This window comes from Lynx rufus, unplaced genomic scaffold (assembly GCF_022079265.1).
Source record: "Lynx rufus isolate CCGP_SWC_20201006 ecotype Redwood Valley unplaced genomic scaffold, mLynRuf1.p SCAF_9, whole genome shotgun sequence".
Lineage (NCBI taxonomy): Eukaryota > Metazoa > Chordata > Mammalia > Carnivora > Felidae > Lynx > Lynx rufus.
Window position 1 is genome coordinate 75,801,752 of NW_025814897.1, and position 26,163 is coordinate 75,827,914.

The 26,163-nt window shown below is 47.1% G+C and overlaps 1 protein-coding gene across 3 annotated transcripts in view; it reads left to right on the forward strand.

Annotated features, from left to right (window-relative positions):
- Positions 1–26,163, forward strand: part of NAV2 (neuron navigator 2) — a 399,317-nt gene that overhangs the window by 343,190 nt on the left and 29,964 nt on the right. Inside the window, exons 21-29 of one of the 3 annotated variants that reach the window (XM_047071097.1) lie at positions 505–601; positions 6,024–6,078; positions 11,004–11,027; positions 11,142–11,216; positions 15,760–15,843; positions 16,231–16,342; positions 17,668–17,813; positions 20,465–20,473; positions 20,888–21,060. In XM_047071097.1, the coding sequence (XP_046927053.1) occupies positions 505–601; positions 6,024–6,078; positions 11,004–11,027; positions 11,142–11,216; positions 15,760–15,843; positions 16,231–16,342; positions 17,668–17,813; positions 20,465–20,473; positions 20,888–21,060 (775 nt within the window). The remainder of the gene's footprint in view (positions 1–504; positions 602–6,023; positions 6,079–11,003; positions 11,028–11,141; positions 11,217–15,759; positions 15,844–16,230; positions 16,343–17,667; positions 17,814–20,464; positions 20,474–20,887; positions 21,061–26,163) is intronic. The other 2 variants (XM_047071099.1, XM_047071098.1) reach the window with 2 other exon arrangements.

Sequence of the window (26,163 nt, forward strand, 5' to 3'; positions counted from 1 at the left end):
ATGCAGTGTGGTTAATTGGCCCTCCACACCAAGTTCATGACCTGAGAGCCCACCTCTAAGGGTTTGCAGCCAGCTATCTCACTCCCTCTGGGGGTTGGGGCTGGGGAGCTCTGAATAGCAGGGTCTGGCTCTTCATTGACCTCGCAGACTTCAGGGAAGAGGCTTCTGAAGAAACATGAGTGAACTTGGAGCTGACCAAGTTCCACTCTGGGCTTCTCCCTCTTGGACTCGGGCCACAGCTTCTTGGCATGTGCCTCCATCTTGAGGTTCCGCTGCTGGCTCACCATGTTGGCAGAGTGAGTTTCTGGAGAGTTAGTGCATTTCCCTGTGCTGACGCACCCTTGTGGCTCTGGGGGCCTGTGGGCAGCTCCAGAAGTTTCTATCTCTCAGTTTATTAAGTTTATTCGGTTAAACCCTTTCCCTTCAGGTATGCCCTTTTTCTTCTTTGCTCACAAATTGTGAATACGTTGGGTCGGATCTTTATGTTTTGTTCATTTTAATCAGAATTTTGGGAGAACATAGCTGTGGGCTTCTTTGCCAGCTGTCTTCCTAACTCGGTTCATCTCTCTGTCCCTTTGTTCTTTCACTTAAGGTGGGAGCTAGGGAAGCAAGCAGTCAAAATGCTGTGGAGGGGCATCAGCCCCACCCCTGAAAAGCTTCCTGAAGGTGGGAATGACAGGACATTAGAATCAGTCCTCGTTTGACTAGTGGTTAAAAAGATAGAGGAAGACTTCGAAGGTCTGAATCTAGCACTCCAACTTGGGTATATGATCTTGGACAGGTTGCTTCGTGTCTCTGTACTTCCTTTTTTTGTTTTTTGTTTTTGAGAGTGGTAATAGAAACCAGCTCATGAAATTATGACAATTCAATAACATATACAAATGTTAACCCAGTAACGTTATTATACATCCTAGGCTGTAGACTCAGTGTCAGCCGAGATGTCTTGGCAGCTAGGCAACTAGGAGTCCCTAGCTAGGGGATGGGGACTCCCAGAGCAATTGAAGCCCAGGCTAAGGCCATAGCTCTGGTTGTGCCTTGTGTGTGTGTGTGTGTGTGTGTGTGTGTGTGTGTGTGTCAGTGGCAGAAGAGAATGTGGAGGAGGGGAGGGTGTCATGGGTGCTTTCCTCTACTCCCAGCCCCTGTAAGAGTGGGAAAGTATATGCCCAGCATCCTTCTGGGAGGAGAAAACAAACAAACTTGTCTTAAGAAATCCCTGAACAAATCAAGAGGGAAAGAAACCGAATAAAAGCTTCTGCTTTTGCCCAGTGTATACTTGTTTACAAAAATTGGAAGAGTTTAGTTACAGGGCAGTAGCCCCCTGGTTCATCTTCCTAGAGACTTCAGTCCCTTCCTTCACCCTGATTTATGTGTCACTTGTGTCCAGTGACATCCAGTGAGTGACAGGGAGCAAGTCTGTAAATCCATATTTGGGAGCCTGCTGGGACAGAGGATTAAGGAAGGGTGGAGCCTGAGTTCCCGAAAATTTTTTTTCTGGATTGAAGAGTTAGAAATGAGCTCTCTAACCACTCAGGGCAGTAGTAATACTGGATATGTTGACCCTAAGGTGAAGGAGTAGGCAGTTTGTCTTGAACTTTTTTCTAGTCAATGTGCTGGCCCAAGCATGGCCACAGAGCATCCCCCAGCCCTCCCGGTGACGATTCCCATAGGGAGTGGGTCCTGTGCTCTATTCATCTTCCCTGTCATGTGTGTACCTGAGTGCACCGTGTTCAGAACTGAAACTTGTCCAAACAAGCAGACTTCGCCTCATAAAGATCCAGAACCATTACAGTATCATCATCAGAGAGCTTTTATTTATTCCATCTGGAATCAAGCTGTCAGGCAGCACAACCGTTGAATATCTGGGATGTCAAAGTGACATTGATAAAAAATGCTTGCCCACAAGCAGTGTCTAGACTTTTGTAAACCCTAATGATTCATGGTGATGTGGAACTGAAGGGCAGAGGTAAAACTCAAATTTGAGAGGTAGAAGGTAGGGACTGCTGTCGATATACTATGAACACGTAACAATTTCATCTTTTGGGAAATTTTGCATCAAATTGATTTTCTTTCTTCCAGGGATATTACATTACAAAAACAAAATAGAGCTTGTGCAATTAGGTGTTTTCAATTCCGCTGGGTAAAGAGTCCCGCCCCCCTTTTGAATTTTTAAATCCCCGTGTTGTGGAAACAGTTGGGGGAAATTTTTACATCTCATGTTTGGGCCAAATAGAACCTCCTTACAAGAGTCCATTAGGTATATCATCTGCCAGAAAGCAGTATAGAAATTTAAAAAGAATTAGCACAAGTACTTGTGTGAGGTTTTTGTGGGATTTAATTAGCACTTTCCATTTTGAAGGAAGTTGGAATCATAAATATGTAGATTAGGTGCAGGCATGGCCCAGATGCAACCTTTCAAAGTTATTTCAGGTAAATTAATTTCCATCAGATGCATTATGCACTCAGAGTCAACTTTAATAGCGCACATTTAGGGAGATGCTTGAGGCATTTTTAAAATGTATGTCTTTGGATGAAAAAAAAAAAATCCAGGGACTTTACCAATCATCCCTAATTGCTAGTGCAATCTAAATCGGTTCTTATGGTGGAATCCATAGGAACAGAAGAGCTTGTTAATAAATCCATTTTTTTTTTTTTTTTTGCAATTTACTTGTGTTTCTAGCCCCTGAGTCGTATTTGTGATTTAAATCCTGTCATGTCTGTTGTTAGCCATGAATGAGACCTTGGGTAAGGGACTTGGCCCCGCTCAGCCTATTTCCTGTTCGCTAAAAGGTAGAAAATAATTGTACCTCCTTCAGAGGATTGAAGGGAAGATTAGGTGAGATAAATCCCGGAAAGCATTTAATGCAAAATGACTTCGAAAGAGGTTTATAGCAAGTATTCAGTCAGTGGTGGCTATTGTTAAAATTGTCATGTTTGGTTTTATCCTCCTCCCCAAGGGCCATTTCATTGCTGTTTTATTTATGGCAAAATCCAGGCAGAAGAAGTAGCCTGGGGGCTAAGGTCCTAAGCTCTCGATTCTCAGCCTTCTGTTTCTCTGTTCAGTCCTACCTTGACATTTGGCTCTGCCTTGGTCACAACTGGGCTTTTTTTTGTTTTGTTTTGTTTTTTTTACCTGATCCTTCATTGGTGTGTTCTCTGTTTTCACTTATGCTCACCTTCCAGAGGGTGGTCCATTTGCCATCTGAACGGTGTCTCCTTGTCATCTGATCGTACCAGCAGTGGAGCAAGAAGTAGGATACAATGCCTAGATGCACATTCTCTGCTCCTGACTAGCTGTGTGTGCTTGGCCACGTCACTTACCTTCTCTGGGTCTTAAATGACTCTTTTGTCTCTTAGTGGTAGCCACTCCTGCGCTGTCTGGGAATATTACCTACAAATTCTCTGTGGTGATGGGGATCACTTCAAACAATAGTGTAAATGAGAAAGCGCTTTGATTAATATGAAGCTGAATATATATGTGTATATATACATGAGATGCCAGGTGTAGCAGCAGGGGCATTTGATTGCTTTATTGGCTAGAATATGCCCTGTTGTTTCACTGTGTCTATACACACACACACACACACACACACCTGTGCTTAAAGAGGGGGTGAAACCATGTTTTTCTCAAATATGCATTTTTCGCTTGTTTGGTTGCAGCTTGTGTCTGTGTACATTGGATGAGGGGCTGGGGAAACCATTCTAAAACATACCAGAAGGCTTTAACAAAAAAAGCCTTTCAGAAACCAGTAAATCCAGTAGAACCAGTAAATCAAGGGCAAAAGTATCTCCAGACTTCTGATCAGCAATCCCGTTCCTGAATGCTGTGTGACCTTAAGCAGACCATTTAACCTGTCTGGATTTCAGATTACTCAGGGGCAGAGATGGCCCACACAAGCCTCTGCTGGGCCTCGTAGCTTCAGAGTTTTAGAGCTGTGGGTATAGGGTGGGAAATGCATGGCGTGCTTTTGCTGTTCTGGCTTTGTAGGTCTTGTGTGCGTTTTGCTGTCCAAAAGTATCCAAGCCACATAACCCAGGCTCTGATTTGGTTCAGTTCACTTGAAACAAGGCCAACTGTAATGGTTCAGGCAAGCCACATTCAGTTTGGGGTTGACTCTGGAAATCAAGAAATCTTCTTTTGGATTGCTATTCTTTTGGCCTTGCTATTGCTATTTACCAAGTGAGAGGAGTTAATTGCAGAGAAAAATAATTACCTCCACTGAAGCCTGCCAGATATGCTGTTCTCCGCCTGCGGCCCTAAGCTTGCACTACGATATTGCTGAAGGCAGTGTCAGTAAGTCTGTGTGTACAAGCTAGAGAGAAGAAAAAAGTTCCCCCCACTTGGCCTCCAGTATAATCTGCCCCTACTACCCGTGTCATGGGACTAAAGTTACTTACCCCTTTAGAACATGAGGCCACTAGGTTGGAGCATGAGAGGTGTCTGCTAACATCTGAACGTATTAACACTGAAAGCCGTTATTGGCCATGAACACCATAAACTGATTTCTTATGGGCCATGGGCCAGAGAAGTCGTGGGTGGAGAAGATCTGTAACCCTAAGCATTGCTAAGGAAGGTGGATGTGAGTGATGGTATAAGGATAGCCTCAGAAAAGCAGGCGCCTTCTAAGAGAGAAGAGGGCTGGACAGGCAAGCAAGGAACTGTGTGGGTTCAGAGGAGGGAGGAGGTGCATCCAGTGGCTGCAGGCAGGGAAACGAGGAAAAGGTCCATGGAGAGACATTATCTGAGCTGATCCTGGCAATGTGGGTAGGCAGAAATGAGAAGCGTCCTAAACAAAGGGAACTGCGTGGGCAGAGACTCTGAGGCAGATGAGTGCAATGAAGGGCATGCTCGAGAGAGAAGTGCGGGATTCAGAATGTGATAGGAGCGCATAAAGGAAGAGCTGGAGGTCGGGAGGTTTATGGGAACACAGTGTGGAGACACCTGGGTGGCCGGCTGAACTGTTGGTCGGATATCTTGTGGGCAGGTAGCTTCTGCCGACTGCTGATCTAAGTTGAGCTCGCTTCTTGGGTGGTAAGTGCAAGCCGTTTAGTGCACGTGGAAAGTTACTCCCCAGCCTCCCACTCTCAGACCACAGGGGACAGCGAGTGTGGGGGTAGAACATTCCACTCATGGTCAGGAAAGCTGTGCCCAATTAAAGGTCTCTGATGTCTCCACGGGCATATTTACATCTTTCACAAAGTTGTCGAGAGATTCCTAAGAAAATGTCATTAAAGAATCTAGTTCCCAGAAAGAGAAGTCAGCTGGAATACTTAGTCCAAGAAAAGACCATGTTTTAAAGTTGTATGAAAACAATTAAAATGTCTCCCCTGGCTGGGGACAGGAAGGGGCGCGAAGAGGGTGTGAAGATGGTTCTAAGTCAAAGGTACCAGTCAGGAACGAAAAAGAGGACACCGCTTGCTTGTCATTTTGTACACATGGTAGAAATCGAAAGAAGAATCTCTGTTTCAGTAGATGTATCTTCTAGACAAGTGCTCTACTACAAGTACATCTAGAATGAATTTGCTATGGTCAGCAGCCAGCCTCCCATGTTGATAATAATCGGCTCATCTTTGTGCATACACAAGTGAGAGTTGCTAGCAGGGTACGAAATAGATGTGCAACACAATCTCAACCCTGAAGGAATATGTTAGAAAAAAAGAAAGGAGTAAAATGTGCTGGAATGGAACAGATACCAGGTTGCCTCTGGGTAATAGAATTATGAGTCACATAGATAATGGCAGTGAGTATGTTTTTTTTAACACTTCTCTGTACTTGAAAACTTTTATTTAGTAATCATGTGTTATTTTCATAGGGGAGAAAGGTATTTAGAGGTTGTAGGAAAAAAATGTGCTAAAAGAGAAGAGACTCCCTTAGCAAATTATCTTATTTGACTCTGTCACCAAATGAGGAAAAGTTGGGTCCAGGTGAGATTAAGCTGCCTATAATGTTGAGTTTCTCTTCCTCTCTCCTTCTTACACTCCATAGTAGCCAGTTGTGAAGTTCACCTTTTTTTTTTTTTTTAAACAGTTCACGGATCCTCGCTCTCCTTGGTTTCCAGCACGTCTTCAATTTATTCTACGGTGAGTATAAATCAATGCTGTATGCATTGCTATGATCATGAGAACTGGGGCTCCTTTATCAAATGTATCCAGAATAAAATATAAAATCATTTCTCCTAGAGAAAGCATTTCCATTATAAGGGAATCGTTTAATAGGGAACAAGAGTTGAAATTCACAAACAGCTGTTGATCATAATGTATCAACCAATAAGGCAGGAGCTCACTTTGTTAAAGTGGCATTGTGCTTTGGGTGGTAACTAGTTAGAATGTGTGAAAAGCCTTGGCCACCTGCTGGTAGCCTTAGAAAAGAAAGTCCTTAAATAACTTAGTCTTCTGTCTGCCTCAGTTTCTTTATCTGTGAAGTGGAAAGAATAGCAGCCCCTACTGTGAGGGAGATGGCCTTTCATGACAGTATAAGTTCCTTGAGGGCAAGGACTTTTTCTGTTTTCATTCCTAGTGCCTAGAACAAAGCCTAGCATATAGTAGGTGTTCAGAAAATAGGCTTGAATGAAATAAGAAAATGCATGGGAAGCACTAAATACAGTGTGCACAGCACAGAGTAAGCTCTCAAAAGTTGGCTACCATCACTGAGTGGTCTACTGAACAAAAGCCAAATGGAATCGAAAGATGGTACTGGATTTGTTCAGAGGTTTTTACTTTTTATAGCTCTGTGCATGACTTTTTATCTTAAAAATTTTAACTTGGGAATTCCTATAGGAAAAAAATCATTTTACTAATTAAGAATTGGAAATCCTTTAGCCCTTAATTCCATGGAGGACAGATATTTTAGTAAGTCAGTTTTTGGTAACGCCAAGCTCCTGGGCTAGAGACCTCGCGGGACAAACTGTCTATGGCCCCTTAGAAGTTTAAAGGCCATCCTGGAGTCAAGTTAAAGAGACCAGAGCCTAACTGCTCTTTCTTAGGCCGATAGCAAGCACAAACAGACTTGAGTGAGCGCTGACATGCTCTGATTTGAAGGACCTAGAAAGGATCTTTTCTGCTCCGATCCACCTTGCCACCTCCAAACACCTCGTTCCTCAGCCGGTCACCTTGTCCAAAATTTCATCACAGAGTCCTCACTTTCGTTAGTAAGAGGGATTGCCGAAGCCACTACCTACTAAGAAAGCCATAGACATGACCTTCTAAATCTCAACTAGTACATACACGAAGTCCTGTCTTCTAGAGGGCAACTCTGCGACATGGGTGCCAAGATAGTACTTTCAAACCTAGATTTACTGCTTTGACAGGATTTACTGGCCCTGTGTGGATGTGAGGCTCTGGGCTACACCCCAAGGATATGGTGCGGGTGGGCAGAGGAGCCTGCTGCTGAAGGAGGAAGCCAGACGCACCCAAGGACACCTCGGGACCTGGGACTCTAGTTCCATAGGGTGGGTGCAGAGGCTACCACAGGCATCGCCATCCCCAAGCCCCTTGTTTTCCCAGCGGAGTGCCCGGGGTTTCCCGTCAGCGCGGAGCAGGAAGGTTCTTCTCAGAAGAGTGAGAAATGGGGGCCGGCCTGCACCGGCCAGCCTTGGAGGGGAAGAGCATGAATCCCCCCGCTGTGGGAATTCGGACCTAGGAAGCCATCACTTGCGTTTCCTGGCTGCACTGCCTTCATGCAGCCCGCTGGAGGCTCTTAGCATCCAAGCCTTTCGGTCGCTCTTGCTCTGGGTGTGTGGACAGGAAGCTGATGTTTTCATGAAATTTCAAATTATGCTGAGTTGATAAAAATTCACACGTTACCAAAGACCTAATAACAAGTTTCAACTTCATGTGTAACTAGACAAGAGCCCCGAGGCCTAATCTTTGTTTTTTTCCTCACTATATGACTTTGTACAAATTATGTCATTATTCCGGGTAGTTGTCAGTTTGTCCTTGCTGTCAGGAAGCCAGTGGTCTCAGAGGAGGTGCCCACAACTTCTGACATTCCACCAAGTCATTGATCAAAGGTTCCCCTATACTGTCCTCTACATGTGCCTTCTCTGAGCATATAGGTTACTTTTGCAGACTTAAAAAAAAAATAAGTCTAACATTTGCCTGTTTCCACGCCAGAGTAGTCTGCGAATTCCAAACTGTATCTGGCTACGTTGCTGCCACCAAGCGTGGACATGTGGTCCCTCATCTGTTATCAGCCACTTGGTAATAATAGAATTCTGAGACTCAGACACCTTGGCAAATGTTAAAGTGAACAAGTTCTCGTTCTAAAAAGAGATTGTTGGAGTTTCGTAAGTTGCCACCAACCCAGACCAAAGAGTCTGTTTAAGAGCTGAGTGTTGTTGAAGGCTCTTATTGGATGATAATAGGTTTTTCCCCGAAATCTCTATAATTCTTGGATATTCAAGAATGCTCATTCTGGCTGAAAATTGCCTGTGATTTTAATTATAAAGGAAAGAAAAGGCAACAGTTGGTGAGCAACTGCCATGAAGAAGTCATGGAGTAGACTTTGCCTTGAAAATGGAAGGTGCTACATCTGGCATTAGACCGGCTTTCTTGGCCGGTAGAGGGCAGGAACTGCTAAATGGAGGGAGGCTCCTAGCTTCACTTAAGAGCTCCCAGAGCAGCAGCTGGGGGTAAGATTAAGAACAGGGGTCCAACCCTGAGACAGTGGGCAGAGTGACAGTGGCAGAGGTACGGGGAAGGGGGGGAGTATTAGGCCCGTGGATAGGACTCTTTAGAAGTGTGGCTAATCCTATATGGATGGTTCACCCTGCTGACCGACCTCCGTCAGCCGCCCAAATGTTAGATAGCTGTGACATTCTCACTGTTAACTTTGTCCTTTGGGTCAGATTCAAAAGTCAGGGACCTTATTTCTAGAAGGCCTCCATAAGAAGGTAGCTGTAGTAAAAGAGCAGGAGAATGTGCTTGTTAAGATCCTAGACTCGAGAGCCAGACTACCTTGGGTCCAGTCCCACCTCTCCCTCTTAATAGCTGTGACCATGGGCAAATTATTCAACCTCCCTGTGCCTCAGTTTCCGCATTTGTGAAATGTAAGTGAATAATGTTAGTACCTACCCAAAGGGTTGTTATGAAGACTAAAAAGTAGAAAGGGCTTAGAACAGTCTCTGGCACGCGATAAACATCCCGTAAATGCTACTTATTACCAGACTGTAAGCAACATGCAGTGAGGGACTTGGTCATGCTCACAGCTGTATCCCAGGTTCTTCAAACAGTGCCTGGCACATAGTAGGATATCAGCAAATATTTGATACGTGGTGGTAGTGGGCATGAATGGATGAACAGATAAAGAGGGACGGATGGATATTCCCAGAGAGGGAAGAGGAAGTCCTGAGGACACCTCCCAGCATTTTCCTGAAAGTGTTTCTTAGATGAGAGTGTCCAGCTGTGTGACTTCAGGCAAGATAACCTAACCTCTCTGTGCCTCAGAAGGAATACAGACCTACTCTGTGGGGTTACTGCCAGAATTAAACGATTTGGCCCCCGTGTTCCTAAAACCCAGCTGCTGCTGTTCGAAGCCAGCTGGAGGAAGGACCCTCCTGGAGAGGATCAGGAGTCAGGGCAATGGGGTGAGGAACAGGGCGAAGGGAGACCAGACAGGAAACAGCCCCCACCTGCCCCAGCCGATGGGTGTAGGGTCTGCAGGGTCTAATGAATCATACTGGTAGTTCTGCATTCTGAACTAATACAAAAGTAGACACCAGAGTCAGATACTGATATTTTAATAATGGGTTTATCACTGGTGAAATTGGCTTAAGACACACATCTAGCACCCAAGGACAAAACAGTCCTTACTGATTTTCACTCGCCTACCTGGCTACCAAGTCACTGCTCCAACCCTGGGGAAGTGCAAATGGAGGGGTGGAGAGAAGGTGGGAACACTTCCAACATTGCCCAGAATGGGGGAGGGGGGTGTCTTCCTTTCTGGGCCCCTGTGAGAACCCAAGGAGAGTGAAGGAAAGGTTCCTCCTGCTGCAGGTTCCCCCTATAGGAGGAGAGAGGTAGTCTTATGGTTCCTGGCTAGCAGGTGGCTGTGTCACCGCAGACACAGGGCCCTGGATGGAAGATTCTGCCAGTCAAGGGCCCACGGGCTTCACCTTTACTTCCCAGAGTAGCAGGAAACTGGGGGACTTGAGTTGGGGCAGCAGGAAGGTGAAGGCTCGTTCTTCCTCACAACCTGGGGAATCAGCAGACAGGCTGCTGGGGCTCCCAGCTTCCCTCACTTCGGAGGCAGTACCCCAGAAACAGGAGAGGGAGGAATGACATGGGCAGTTACCCCGTGAACAGTCCTTTTCCCCCAGCTAGGATTGCCAGATTAAATACAGAACGCCCAGTTAAATTAGAAATTCAGATTGACAACAAATAATTTCGGGGGCGCCTGGGTGGCTCAGTGGGTTAAGCGTCCACTTCAGCTCAGGTCATGATCTCACGACTCGTGAGTTAGAGCCCTCCATCGGTCTGTGTGCTGACAGCTCAGAGCCTGGAGCCTGCTTTGGATTCTGTGTCTCCCTCTGTCTGCCCCTCCCTCCTCCTCCTCCTCCTCCTCCTTTTTCTTCTTTTCCTCCTCCTCTCTCAAAAATAAACATTAAAAAAAAAAAATAACCTTTTAATATAAATTGTCCCCAGTGTAGCATGGGATATACTTATTTTTATTTGCTAAATCTGGCATCCCTACCCTGGCTCATCCCCTTCTCATCACACCTTCTCCTGAGCACCCAAACTTATTATCTCCACACGGGAGCAGAGGGGCTCCTCACAACCAAAATCACAACCAAAAGTCTTCCTAATTTCTTAAAATAATATGCCGTTTGTATTTGACTGTTCTGATTGGTCAAATTAACTGAACCAGTTTATCCAGAAAAATAACACCAGGAACAAAACTCATAACTTCGGGACTTCTGTAAGCATCCAAATGTGCTATTCCCCACGGGCTGCATTGCACTGTTCTTTGTTCCTCAACTGGTCTAATTTCCCTTATGATTTCTTTACAGCCAGAAGAAAAATGCCAGTCAGAGGTAAGGAACAGTTTGCCGGCTGGATTTCCTCTGTCACTATTATCTGTTACTTCACCCAGCTCCAGCTGGGAATGGACGCTTTGAGCAAGTAACTCTGTCCCTTGCCGTCTTTAGATTCGCAAGCTGCGGCGGGAGCTGGATGCCTCACAGGAAAAGGTTTCAGCTTTGACCACCCAGCTGACAGCAAATGTGAGTACAGATGCAGGGTGGTAGCCATGGGAGGGGGGGCAGCCACTGCTCCCTTCCGACATTTCCTCACGGCCGCCTGCCCCCGAGCACCATGGAAGCAGTACAGTGTGAAGGGCAGGAGCTTTGAGCATCGTGAGTGTAAACGTCCGCTCCAGCACTTTCTGGCTCTGTGCTTCGGGCAGCTTCTTTCACCTCTGAGCCTGCACGTGCCCCTCTGTGCAGTGGCGGATGGTGACACTTAGCTCTCTGGGTCGTCAGGTGATCAGTTCTGGAATCCATTAAGTGGTGAGAAAAGTTCATTTCCCTTTTCTTCCTCTTTCTGAAAATGTTCATCTTCAGGATTAAAAAAAAAAAAAAAAAAAAGGGAAGGCTCCAGATAAATAGCTGACTGTTCTGTAATTACAATATGCACAATTACGTGTTCAGGAAGGGCTGCCAACCAGCATTCAATTCAACAACTGTTTATGTGCCAACTATGCCCCGGGCACTGTGGGTTCAGCAGCAGAGCAGACACCATCACTGTCATCTTCGTGTACTTTGGTACGGCAGAGAGACAAAACACTTTTCTATAATAGGCTAACTGTTAAGAGAGAGAGGCAGAAGGTTGTGGGAACATGTAGGAGGCGCGCAGAACTCAGTCTGGTGGTGCGGGGGGGAGGTCAGGAAGGGCTTCTTGGAGGAGGTGACCTGAGGGATGCTGTATAGGGGAGGATGCATGGGGAGGGCAGCGTTCTACCCAATGTACACATACATGTATCTGTGCAGACGCCCAAGGGGAAGTCTTGGTGCATTTAGAAAGTATAAGTAAGCTCATTGTAATTAGAATCTATGGCTTGGATATGGGGCAGTGGCGCGGGTGGAGGGGAGAAGGAAGTCAGGAAGAGGCAGCAAAGAAAAGCAAGGGGCAGGTCACATCACACTGCGGCTGTTAGAGGGAGAGTTTGGGTTTCCTACTGAATCTGTGTGTTTCAAGCAGAGCAGTGTGGTGGTTCGATTTGCTCCTCATGAAGCTTCCTGACTATGGCATGGTTATGGAATTAAGGGGTCCGAGTGGAGGCAGAGACCTCTGGTCTGCAAAGGAGCCCTGCTGAAGAGCTATGAGCCAGGGAGGGCTGAAGTTTAGCAGGCAGAGCCTGCAGTTTTAGGAGGCACTGAGATGTTCCTGAAGCAAGGCTTCCTGCGGGAGCGCGTGGGCCAATCTGAGACCACAGATACATGTGTGGGAGCCTGTCCCAAAGCAGCCTGCACAACCCCATAGTATGCTGGTAAGATGAAAAGCAACTTCAAAAGGTTGTCTTCCTTGGACCAGGAAGCTGAGTCAGTACTCCAAGCAATCATTTGCCTGGAGTTTTTGCCCAGGTAATGCCTGGCTTGAGCCTGAGTCAACTGAAGGAAACTATTTCTCTTAAAATCTGCACATGAAATGCTTCATGTGGTACTTGACCTTAATTAAAAGCTCAGGAACTGGTAACTTCTGTCACCATTGTTCATTCTCCTGAGTTCTCTCACATTTCTGGGAGTGTTTGAATTTTTTTAAACCCTCATGCACCAGGCCGCTGTGTGTTTCGTTATCCTCCTTTGTTTTCTTTTCTGCTTCCACCGTCAGTAACGCTATCAAAAGAACATCAAAGATTGAGATCTGAATTTTGTAGCTTAGAACTTATTTAAAAGAAAAAAACAACCCAGAGATGTTCCGTGGGTTAGTCTTCATGTGGGTACCATTCGAATCCAAAACCAAACCCCAAACTCACTGAGGCAATCTGGATATAATCCGAATGTGAGATTTAATAGCAAGCCCCATCTCAGGTGATTTTTGGAGCTACTCCCCTGGTTAAGGATTACCGCTCTCCATTGGTGCCCCCTACATATCAAAAAATAGGTGAATTGACTTATCAAAAAACTCGGGTTAATTCCTCCAGTGGCCTTGTGCTGCCCAAAGGGCCTTACGCTGGGCCATTTGGAACTCTACCCTCTGCTCCAGAAGACTCAGGGTGAGGTCTCTTACATCATCGTTATTATTCCAAAAGTGTGTTTTGCTCCTCACAAAAGCCATTGAAATCCAGTATTGTTTCAAAGTAAATATTTAGTCTTACCACACACCACCGGCAGCCCTAACGTGTTTTATTGTCTGCCGTCTTTCTCACAGGCCAAGCCGTATTTGTTTTTCTAGGCCAAACTACTCAAAGCCACCTTCTCTGGGTGTTTTTATACCACTCGTGTTTGTTTTCCTGGGAATGTGAGAATGGCACTTGGTAAGAAGGCTGTTGTGTGGCTTTGAACCAGGCTCGGGATGGCCTCTCGGCCTGTGTTTTCACAGTTGCTCGTGACCTAAAGTCAGTCCTTTCTCTCGACAGCAAAATGCAAACCTCTAGCTCTTCAGAGCAAACACGGCTTCTTCTTGAGTTTGCAAAAACACTTCTCAATAGCTAGTCTTCTTGGGTTAGGTTTTTGTCTTTAACTGAACGGAAAGTGCGAGTGCCTACAAGTAGAGGCTTGGGTGGCAATCAAAGAATTAAGATAAATGGAAATTCAGTCCTTTAAATTTAACCTTGGCGTTCCTTTGAAATGGCAAGGTTAACAGTCATTTCTTTTCACCGTCTTTGCCCTGGCCCTGTTTCCTTCATCCGCTGTGTAAACTGTCTTAAACTGATTGGCTTTGCCATATTCTCCCCGCAAGCTGAAGCGTATCTCTTGATTTCAAACTGCATCGACGTTTTCTCAATTTTTAATGATGAGAGGGCAATGCAGTCAGAAACTGACTAATCCACTTAATATTTTTATTATAAGCGGTCCTGCTCCCTGATAACTCCTACAGCTGTTAGAAAAAAGACCCAACAGTTTATGCTGGATATGTCTTCTCCTCACCTGTCCCTGCTTGATGAGGTCTAGTGACCAAGAGCTCTGACTTCTCTCCCATCTCTCCTCTTTCAAGTGACATGTCTGCTGACCCTCTCCACAATCCAGGACAGTGTCCCACCCCTCCCCTGGTTGTTACCTCACTTTTATTCTTCACTGAGCACCTCGGTCCTACGTTCCTCTAGAATGTTACATATGTGGTCAGATCTTACTTCTCCCTCCTCCCCAGACTCCCACTTCCTCTGCCTCCTATATCTTCCCACCCCTCTCCTAGAGCCCTTTCTTGATCTCTCCCCACCTGTGTTCTCATCCTATTTTTTATTGTTTTCCCAGCCCCAAACCTCTTCCTTCCCCCCAAAGTGTCCATTCATTCCTGTGTTTTGCAATTCCATAACAGTACAGACCATTTTCGCCTGTGTTGTTTCACTTAAGGCTCACGATAACCCTGGGAGGAAAACAGACATCGCCCCCATTTTATAGATGGAGAAACAACAGTCAGTAGGATCAGCTCACTTGTCCTTTCTTTATTCTCGGTTTTAACCATATTATCAGGATCCTCAGTCAACCAACCGATATTTCACCTGCTGCTGTACGGAGGAAGGAAGAGGCTTCATGTTAGGACACAGGCTTGCATCTTACCCTTGAAGAAGGTTGCGGAGAAAGGGGCAGACAGAAACACATCGCATTTCTCAATTCTAAGATACATGTTTTTTTCCTACATTTTTAACATGTCTGAAAGTGGGATACGTATTTTTCAAGATGCCCTAGCACTATAGAGAATAGTGGTGTGTCTGATGTCGTGTTCTAACAGAAGCGTATAAAAGTAGAGAGGGGCCTTGGGGGAAAGTCCTAACTCCCTGGAGGAACAGGGGAAGGTTTCTCCAAGGATGTAGCAGATGGGCCTTTCGGTGACTTTTTATTAACCAGAATTATAACAAGCAAAATAATGCCAACCGCTTTGTTCATCCATTTGTTTTTTTTAATTTTTTTTAACGTTTTATTTATTTTTGAGACAGAGACAGAGCATGAACGGGGGAGGGTCAGAGAGAGAGGGAGACACAGAATCCGAAACAGGCTCCAGGCTCTGAGCTGTCAGCACAGAGCCCGACGCGGGGCTCGAACTCACGGACCGTGAGATCATGACCTGAGCCGAAGTCGGACGCTTAACCGACTGAGCCACCCAGGCACCCCTTTGTTCCTCCATGTGTACAAACATGCTTGATAAGAGCCTCTCCTGTGAGCTTGGCATTTAGTGAACAAAAGTGCCGTAGAGCAGAGGAGATAGAAATGAAGCAGCAGTCACAGGAATGCATGTGTCTCTGACGGTGACACCATAATGCACATAGGTCAGCAGCCCACGTGCTTTTGAGGGTGAACGTGAGAGAGCCGTCATGAAGGCGTGAGCTTACATCTCTTGAGAAGGTTGTGTAAAAATTAGGGAGACAGCAGGGAAAGCACATATGAAGGCCCTGAGGTGGGAAGCAGCATGGGGATTTTTGAGGATGTGAAAAGCTGGAGTGACTGGATCCCAAAGAGAGATGGAGACTGGGGCTCCAAGGGCTGAAGAATTAGGCAGGGGCTAACTCACATGGCCCCGGTGAGGATTGCAGTCCTTAAGACCCAGCACCCAATAGGCTCTCTTGCCTTGCAGGGTGATCTAACTGAGGTGGTGTCTTTTCTCCTCCAGGCTCACCTGGTGGCAGCCTTTGAACAGAGTCTTGGAAACATGACAATCAGGCTCCAGAGTTTGACCATGACGGCTGAGCAAAAGGTAAAGGAAGAAAGGGTGCTTCCCTCCTCCCTGCTTTGGGATGAACAGCAAACCTAAGAATAATATTCTCTTTGGTTCCAGAGAGTAGTAGAGATTTTAGTGCACTTGAACTATGGGAATTGAATCGTGAAGAGTAGGTCTGTTGAGTGCAAAAGTGACCTAAACGAAGGGGCGGCCCCAGCACCCCTGACCCATCTCACAGTCCTATTTCTACGGCTTCTGTGTGCTTATGTGCCCGTTGAAGATTGATGCAACCTAAATACATGGGACAGAGGTTTTGTGGAACTCCTTCGTTCCCTCCCCGCCTGTGCTGAAACTGAGTCGCACTTCTTTTGAGCTCGGTCCAGAATGATGGTAGGGTGACCGGTATTTTTTTCTGTTCCCCAGGATTCAGAGCTGAATGAGTTAAGAAAAACCATCGAGCTGCTAAAGAAACAGAACGCAGCTGCTCAGGCTGCCATTAATGGAGTAATTAACACACCAGAGCTCAACTGCAAAGGTAAAGGAAGGAGAGCAGCCCTCTAGACCAACAACCTCCCTGCCCTTAGGAGCCCTCCCCTGACAACACACGCTGCAGTCTCCCTGCCCCAGGGTGTGTGTCCACGTCAGTCAGTCAGGTCCTGGGAGGCAAACACTTTGAATCCAGTAACTCCAGGCCTCCGGGAAGGTAGCTCTTCTGGCTCAGCCTCTTCCCTGCTGTGTCTCAAAAACGGAAGAAAATACGTTTCATCGGCAAAGTGGCGAAGTGTTTCGCCTCGCCTGTGTCCTTATGCCTGAAGCCCTTAACCTCAGTCGTGCTCTGGTATTTCCATATTGACTCGGGCTACCCTGAAGTAGGCATCTCTTGTTTGCCCAGGAAAATCTTCCCGAGCGAATTGCTTCATCCGCGTGTGTCTTACTTGCGGGGAGAAATGGAGTTGGGAGGCGGAGTTACCCTCCACCTCCCACAACGGTGGCCTTAGTGGTCATGGTAGAAGTAACGGTGATAGCTAGCACTTATGGAACACGCGCTGTGTTCTAAGCCCCTCCGCTCAGTGTTTTCAATTATTAGTTATCTCGTTCGCTTCCGCAACAACCTTATGAGTGCAGTGCTGGTCCTCTCTGCATCGGGCTGCTTGAGTCACTTCCAGAGTATAAGATGCAGAAGTGGGACTGGAACCCAGGTCTCTCCGACTCTGACACCAGTGCTCTTAGATTTCGTTCTGTGCTTGTGCAGAAAACTGGCTGCAAATTTTATTTCGGTGTCACTGCTCTTTCAGACAGTGTGATTTCTGGCGTCACCGTTATTTCAGCTGTCAGGCCTCCTGAAGAGTAATGACAGGATCGAAATGGGAGGGATTGGCAAGAGCCGGCCAGCCCGAGGAAGCGCAAGGGGCATTCCAGGAAGAGGGAATAGTACACGTTAGGACCCCGAGATGAGATGGGCTTGGCATCTCCAAGGAGCCAAAAGAAGGCTCGTGAAGCAGGAGCGTACAGAGCAGAATGGGGCTCGGGGTGGCCTGACAATACAGGTGACTTGTCACGGTTCAGAAACAGGATTGGGTGCCTGTCTCAAGCTTGAGAGAGCTGGTGTTGGGGGGGATTGTCTTGAAGCCTCCCCTGACTTCTGTTTGATGAAGCGGATAGAATGGGCCCTCATTAAATTGACTAAAGGGGGCGTAACTTCCACCTGCTCACGGATCTTCAAACCAGCTGCTGAGAGCAGAAGGTGGTGTCTAATGGGAAATACTCGGGTGTGTGTGGATTCAGGTATAAAAGCCATTCCCTGGGACAAAGGACTGGGCTCCAGGCAGCAGCTGCTGATCTCCTGCCTTGGGTCTCCAGGAAATGGTACCTCCCAGTCTGCAGACCTCCGCATCCGCAGACAGCACTCCTCTGACAGCGTCTCCAGCATCAACAGTGCCACCAGCCACTCCAGTGTGGGCAGCAACATAGAGAGTGACTCGAAGAAGAAGAAGAGGAAGAATTGGGTGAGTGTGCATCCCAAGACTTCCGTGGGTCCTAGCAGACCAGTGCCCCCCCCCTCCCCCCGAAAGAGCCCAGGCTCGCTCTTAACTTCAGAGCATAGGCCTTTGAGAGCGGGTCCAAAGAAGCCTATGGATAGGTTTCTACCAAATTCAGTGCTGTGCTCAGCCAAACACCAGGACTTACGAAACCACCACCACCTTGTAGTTTTTCTGTTTCATGAGACTTTACGTGGCATACTCATCTTCCATTTCATATACATGTTATGTCGTCATCATCCCATGCTATAGCCACAGAGTTCCAGGCACTAGAGCAAGGGTACTCTGCAGTGGTTTCTTCTTAGCTATTCTGGGGTGGAGGGTGTGTGTTACCAGTTATCCCGTCATCATTGATAATCCTTATCTGCTTACTGACACAATTGACTGCTGTGACAGCGTTAAACCAACTTTTCTCTAAACAATTTTTGACCGTGTCCTGTAAGTAAAAGTGTCATGGTGTAGGGGCGCCCGGGTGACTCAGTCCGTTAAGCATCCACTCTTGGTTTTGGCTCAGTTCATGATCTCACAGTTAGTGAGTTGGAGCCCCGTGTCAGGCTCTGCACTGACAGTGAGGAGCCTGCTTGAGATATTCTCTCTCTCTCTCTCTCTCCTTCTCTCTCTCTCTCTCTCTCTCTCTCTCTTTCTCTCTCTTTTTCTCTCTCTCTCTCTCCAAGAAAGAAAGAAACATTAAAAAAAAAAAGTGTCACAATTTAGATGTTAGGAGTTAGGACAAGGTTTTAAACTGGAGAGTTGTACTTCAAAACAGCGAGTTTGATAGACCCAGTTTCCAATACATTGTTTCTCCTTGTTTCCATAATCCCAATGAACTGCTTGAATTTCTGTGCTGTGGTGTCTGGAGCAGTTTTTTTCCCATTCTCCTGGAAATATTTCACACGCCCGCCATTTTTTTTTTAAGTAAGCTCTACCCCCACCATGGGGCTTGAACTCACCATCCTGAGATCAAGAGTTGCACAGTCCACAGACTGAGCCAGCCAGGAGCCCCCTACCCACCCAGTTTTGGTTGTGTGGAGGCTGTGGAGTTCTGAGACATTTGCTGCCCCCTGTCTTCAGCACAGGGATACCCCAGATTGATCTGAAGGGGGCTAGTGCTCAAAGGGCCCCATCTGTCAGTGCTGACCGCATCGTGTGTTCAGAGTAGCTTCAACGTCCTCATTCATCCCACATACTTCTCCCTCATTTCGTGTTATCTTGGATGGGTGGCGAGGTCTACCAATAGAGGAGTTGAGGTTTGAGTGATTTCGGTTATTGATCGCTTGCGCTGGAAGACTGTAAGGCCGGTTCAGTGCAACCCTGTCCTAATGATTAAATTTTTTCTTTGTTACTAACGGCTTTCAGTCAACTCCTTCGCCGTGCCTTTTAGAGGATTAACGTATGTTGCTGTTTCTAATATATTGTTGGTAACTATGGTCTGACTTGATTGTCAAGGTGATGAGAGAGAATTCTTTTCTATGAAAAACAGTGTATATCCATTTTCTCCAATTCAAAAAATAAAACATATTTATTTGCTTTAAGACAGTTCCAGGTTATCGGTAGAATTGGGGAGGATGGATAATTGACACTCTCAGATCATCCCAAAGCTTAATTCCATCTGATCTTTGCAATCTCCTCTTCCACCCGGCCTTTTACCACAGGGAGAGGCAAGGATTTAGGTTGATGGCTTGTGTACTAGATCCTTCTGTTTCTATAACTGGAAATACGGTGAAAAGCAGGAAATGGGAACTTGATCAACCACACGCTGGACATGCCATTCGTTATGGATGAAATCCTGATGGGTAAAAAAAATCCCATTAATTATTTCAGAATGGCCTGTTTCTGAATTCTTTAATGGCTAAGAAAACCTCCAGGATGTTTTCAGAAGGAAAGAAGGATTTTAGGAAAAAGGAAATCCCCTTTTTAAAAGACCTTTTTTTAAGACAAAACTTAACTTTTCGGCTCTAGAAAATACGTGCTTGTGGCTTTCAGAGAAGACCCTGCACTTTAACTCTTGATTCTCATTAGAATAAATACTCTCGTTGGACTGTTCAGATCCGTCGCATGATGTGGGGAATTTGTGAGGTACCAGTTCCCTGTACCCAATATGGCTAATGAATTTCTCACAAATACCCACTGTTTGAGTAGTAAGCGAGGTGGCTAGTTCCCTGCTTGTTCTTACGCGTATGCCAGGATAGCGGGAACTCCTGAGATCTTCCAAAGGGCTGCATTGGGGCCTAGTGCAGCAGTGAAGCCCTTCTTGCTGAGAGAAGAAGACACAGACATGCCAAAAACAAGTTAAGGTGCAGAGAGATGGCTGATAAAAGACACAGGGTGAGAAGCACAGGAAGGTGAGGGCCGTCATTTCAACTAGACAAAGAAGCTGGAAGAACTCGGACTATAGGGCCTTCCAGAAGCACTAGTCCTTGCCTTTCCTCACGGAGGAAGATGCCCCTAATGCCCTGAAAGATTCACGTTCTTACCAGAAACCTCCTGTGTGTGTGGTGTTTATCATTAGCCATGTCGTGTCTGAGAAGTCCGAAGCTTTCCCTGTCACTGGCTTTCTCTGTTAAAAATTGTCTTTTTTCCTTCCCCTCCCCCATTTTTGCTTGCGTTTTCCCTGGCAGGTCAATGAGGTAAGCAAGACCACCGTTAATATCAGATACCAAGCTAACCCATCCATTGATATGACTAATCTCACCCGCATCCGCCACCATGTCTGAGCATCCTGCTTTGTTGCTGTGTAACCTCATCCTCCCGACATCCATCTGCTGAGCCAGGCTCTGTCTTGCTGTTGGCATCTAGCCTCGAAGCAGGAGTAGGCATGGAATGTCACCCACAGGTCCAGTCCTTTGAGCTGTCAGCACCAGATAACTCTTCTTCCCTTACTGCACTGATTCAAGAGAGCTGTTGGGAACCTCTGTCATTGGTTGGGGGGTGGGGGGGAGTCATGGGAGAATTAATTGCTCTTTTGTCTGCATGTCTCTGTGTTGCCGAGGCCTGGGTGTTGGGTAGCAGCCCGTGCCAGGCTGACAGTCTCGGATATTCAGTTACGCAGCTCCTTCAAGCAAGCCTTCGGGAAGAAGAAGTCCCCCAAGTCTGCATCCTCTCATTCAGACATCGAGGAGATGACAGATTCTTCGTTGCCTTCCTCGCCAAAGTTACCACACAATGGCTCCACGGGTTCCACTCCGCTGCTGAGGGGCTCTCACTCCAACTCCCTGTAAGTCTGTCTGTCAGGGACACACGCTGGGCTGATGATGCCTTTGGCCTCTAGGAACTCCCTCAAACCGGAAGGGCTAGGTGTCCTGTTAGGATGCGTCTGCCCCTTGGGGCCTTGTATGTCGTGTTTCACAGGACTGGGCATTTTCCACCAATGTTTCAGGACTGGAGAGGTTGAAAGAGAAAGGAATCTTCCGTTGTCCCAGTGGCGTTGCTGTAGCAGCCATGAGCAAGTTGCTTAACCTCTCTGTTTACGTTGTTTTATTTGCCAAAGTAGGATAATGGTTCTTGGCTACTTATCCTGTCCTAAGGATTGAACGAGATAAATGGATGGGAAAGAACTACAACCATCTTACTGGGAGGAAAGATGGTGTTACACGTGTTCACAGTTTTTGATGAAGTTCCAGTTCATTTTCGTGACAGAGCGTAAAGAGACGATGCCATTCTTCTGTGATCAAAATTTGGTGTTGACTCTTTTCTCCAAGGTCAACACTCAGCATTTGGAAGTTAAAAAAATGGAGAAGACTCGGTGACAATTGTCTTTACCAAAGGGTTCTATCTTTGGTTAAATGATTCATCTCCATGAACTCCCCTAGTGAATTAACATACAGTGCAGTATTGGTTTCAGGAGTAGAATTCAGTGATTCATCATTCACATACAACACCCAGTGCTCATCACAGCAAGTGCCCCCCTTAATACCCATTCCCCATCTAGCCCATCTCCCATCCACCTACCCCTGTCGACCCTCTGTTCTCTATTGTCAAGAGTCTCTTGTGGTTTGTTTCCATCTCTTCTCTCCCTCCCTTCCCATATGGTCATCTGTTTTGTTTCTTAAATCCCACCACGTGTGAGTGAAATCATAGGGTATTTGCCTCTCACTGATTGATTTATTTCACTTAGCATAATACATTCTAGCTCTATCCACGTCATTACAAATGGCAAGATTTCATTCTTTTTGATGGCTGAGTGGTTTACTGATTAACTGAAATCTACGGGTAATAAATTTTAGATGAGTCAGTTTGTACAGAGCTTCTCGGGAGCGCCGCTGCTCCTGTTACGTGAGATAGGCGTTTGCTCACGTGACCTTGGCTTCTCTGCTATTCCCCTTGGCAACTAGGTAGGTAGAAGGGAAGAGTCGCCAACCTCCCATGATTTCCACTGAGCACCCACTGATCATTGCTCCATCAGAGGTATAGGGAGACAGTCCTGTGCCCCATCTAATAACAGAAGGCCCAGACTCCACAGACAGAAGTGCGTCAGGAATGGCTTGGGATGGACAAGTGGGGACCCAGGTGTCAGCTCCTGGAATAGTGAGAAAGATTACCCTTGCCCCATAGGACTGCATTCCCTTAGAGACCATGAGTATACCAGGCCAAGAGTGAAAGACCTGGAGCTCGTGTGGTTTGCGGTACCGTTAGTAAGATGAGCCAGTACCCAGGAGAAGAGAGCTGCGGTGGCTGGGGTCCAAACAGCCACTGAGCTAGGGTTGGACAAGGGAGTGGGTCGTTGTAGACACCTCGGTTTCCTCAATGGTAAAAAGGAGATTAATTACATCTGCTTCCCTGGATCCTCGTGAGGGCCTAGTCAGACACTGTGCCTAAAGGGCCTCCTTCCTCTTCTCCTTCAGTCTCAGGAAGCCAGGTATGTGGTGCTGACTCTAAGTCCGCTTAGCCATCCAGCCGCCGGAGCTGAAGACAGCAGCACCTGCTGATGACAGCAGCCTGCATAAGTGTCCGAAGGCCAGCTTACCAGATGGGTGCATGCCCTGTGAGCAGGGGGCTCAGCCAGGTCTTTGCAGCGCACCAGCCACGTGGTCACCGTGGAAGACAGAAAGTGGAAGACAGGAAAACAGCCTAAGGCCTTGAGTTTTTAGCAGTCCCACCCACCCATGAAGTATGGCTCTGTTGGGGGGTCTCCATTTTACTTAGATTAGCAGCTCCACTGAGGACAGGGCCACAGTGCGTCTAGGCCCGTGTTCTTGTGTAAAGAATTAGGTAAATGCCCAAGAGTGTGAGTCCTATTTGACCCGCTAGGTGCCTCAGAAGTTAATAAGAGGCCAGTTGCCTGTGACACACGTGCCATCATCCCAGAGCACCTCAGTTTGTCTGACCAGGAGAAAAAGGAACTCGCCTGTTCCTTATTTATGGATTTAAACATTGTATGTAACAACCCATGTAAGCGGGGCACAACTCTAGATGTTCTGAAGAGGCCTAAGGTGATGCTCACCAGAGTCCCACCCCTAGGGATTAGGGACCAGCGGGGACACCACCCAGTGTAGCTGTTTTACTTCTGAGCTTCTGCTCTGGCTCTGTGCCAGTCACCGGTTACAAGGGCATACAAGACGGATAAAGTTCAGTTCTCGTAGACCAGGGCGAAAAGCAGACATCGAACAAGTAAATCTGAATGAACTAGAAAACAGCTCAGGGTTAGGTTAATGCTAGGAATTAAAATAGGGTGTTGGGATACGGAGTACTACAGCAACTGTAGACAGAATGGTCCGGAAAGGAGGCGACATTGCAGCTGAGATCTTCAAGACAAGAGAGACCGTTGGTTAGTTCTGGTCAGTGACCCTAGCTGCTGTAATACCTGGAGTCCCAAAGCTCAGAACCCAGTTCTGAGTCGGGCAGCCTGCGTGGAAGACTCCTTCCATCTGGATCCAGCCATCCCACTGGATCTGAGTCTTTCGCTGAGTGCTCTGTGTTCAGCCAGCAGGTGAGGTGGGGGAGGGGAGAGAGTGCAGGGGTTTCTAAGAGGGGTTTCTCTTAGAGAGTTTTATGGGCCAGACCTAGAGGAGACACATGTCCTCTCTGTCCACAGTCCACTGAACAGGGTCATCCCACCCACAAGGGAAGAAATGAAATCTCCGCACCCAGGAGGGAAAGGAAATAGACTGTGGGGAGCAGGGCAGCCTTCGCCCCAGATAGTGCAAGGAGCCTCAGGTGGAGACTGGGAACAAGGGATGGCCAGTGTGTGGCCAGTGTGGCTGCGGCATGGTTAGGAAGTAGGAAAGTGGTAAGAAAGGAGGCCATGGAGATAGGCAGGGCCAGACCACGGGAGACTTTGAAGTCAAAGTAAATTTGCATCTGCTTCTATGTGTGATGGGTTATCAGCCGTTGGAGAGGTTTCTTTTGTTTGTTTGTTCTTGAAGTTTATTTAAGTAATCTGTACACACAATGTGGGGGTTGAACTCACGACCCCGACTTCAAGAGCCACTTGCTCTAGCGACCGAGCCAGCCAGACAGCGCATTCACTGGAGAGTTTTAAGCAGGAATGTAAGATCATCTGAATTCATGTTTCACAAAGATCAGTCTCCTTTCTGTAGATAAGGAATAGAGAGGAAGGGCAACCACATAAGAGGCCAATAGCACTCTCCTCCTCATCCTCCCCACGATGGCCTGGTTCGTGTCCTTTGAGCACTCTAATCACACCCCCTTGCCCTTTCTTTGTTCTCTGCCTGGTACACTCTTCCTCGAGATATTCTCTTCCTTCACGTCTCTGTTCAGTGTTACCTTTTCAGTAATGCCTTGTCTGTGCACCTTGTGTAAAATAACGCCCCCATGACCGCCAGCACTCCCCATCACCTCCCTTTCCCCTGTTTTATTTTTTACCATGGCACATACCACCACCTGACGTGTAGATTGCCCCAGGTTATTTGTTTTTTGTACCCCCCCCTCCACCAACACACACACCGCCACCCAAAAATCTACAGTATAAGCTGCATGGAGGTAGATACCATTGGATTTGTAGACGTTCAGATCATAAGTGAAACAAATGGTAATTCATAGCACAGGTGAGTTTAAGTTGTGTTCAAGAAGAAAGTTGACCGCACATGGTGATGTGGAGTGTGAGGGGAAAGAGAAGAATAACCCTTGAATATTCCTAGATTTGCAACTTGAGTACCTGGGTATGTGAAGGTATTGTTTCTTGAATCGGTAAGAGGTGCAGATGGGGCAGCGTGGGGGCAGCATCAGGAGCTCTGGTTTGGCTGTTTGAAGTCAGAGCTGCTCAGGAGGCATCCACATGGACATGCCAACCAGCCTGGGACTCCTGGAGGCGTAGATCTGGTGGACATGGGCTCATAGGTGGTATCGAAAGCTGGAATCTGGAGGGTTCCCTACGGGGTTGAATGGAGATGGAAAAGAGCCAGAGGGCCAAGGACTGAACTTTGGGTGCTCTGAAGAGAAAGGAGAGCAGCCAGCGAGATGAGAGGAGGTGGGAGGAAAACAGAAGCAGAGAGAAGAAACTTCTGGTAGCAGGGTCAAGTGCTGCTGGGCGGCCAGGGAGGATGAGGAAGAGAAAGAGAGGATGCTGCACTGGGCTGTGCAGCGCCCCCAGCGGCCGCTGCGAGAAGGCTCCCTCCAAACCACTTTCCCCGGAGGGATCGGGTGGGGGCAGACTCTGGGCACTGCTGACCTTCTCTGACATTCCACCGCATCCATGCACACTGGAGATGTTTGTTTTGGGTCTGGTTTTCCAAAGGGTGGGCAGAGAGCAAATGCTTCTTTCCAACCTTGAAGGGTTTGTAAGAATGTGCAAATCTAGATGTGAGAGGAAGTTCAAAGAAGAAACCCGAGGCAGAGAAGTGGAGGGTGGGGTAGGGGGCTCAGAAAAGTTCCTACCCTGTGGGCGAAAGGAATGGTAACGTGGGAAGGCAGTGTTTCCCACACTGGAGGCATTTAAAATTAGGTATGCCACCAACCCTGCCTTTGGGCCAAGACAGTGGAAATTTGGGAGTATCATGTTAGGGACTGAGTAGGAGAAAATCTACATCAGGTTGCTTCAGGAAGTAGTCCATGAAGTGGATGAGCATGTATTGAGTGCCTGCTGGATATAATTCAGGAGCATGGGCTCTAGAGTTACGTAGACCCACCAGACTTGATCCTGGTTTTGTCATTTTGGGGAGCGGGGAGGCTTGTTGTTATTTTTTAATGTTTATTTGTTTTTGAGGGAGAAAGATCATGAGCAGGGGAGGGGCAGAGAGAGATGGGGACAGGGGATCCGAAGCGACCTCTGTGCTGACAGCAGAGAGCCCAATGCAGCACTCACACTCATGAACTGTGAGATCATGACCTGAGCCAAAACCAAGAGCCGGGCACTTAAACA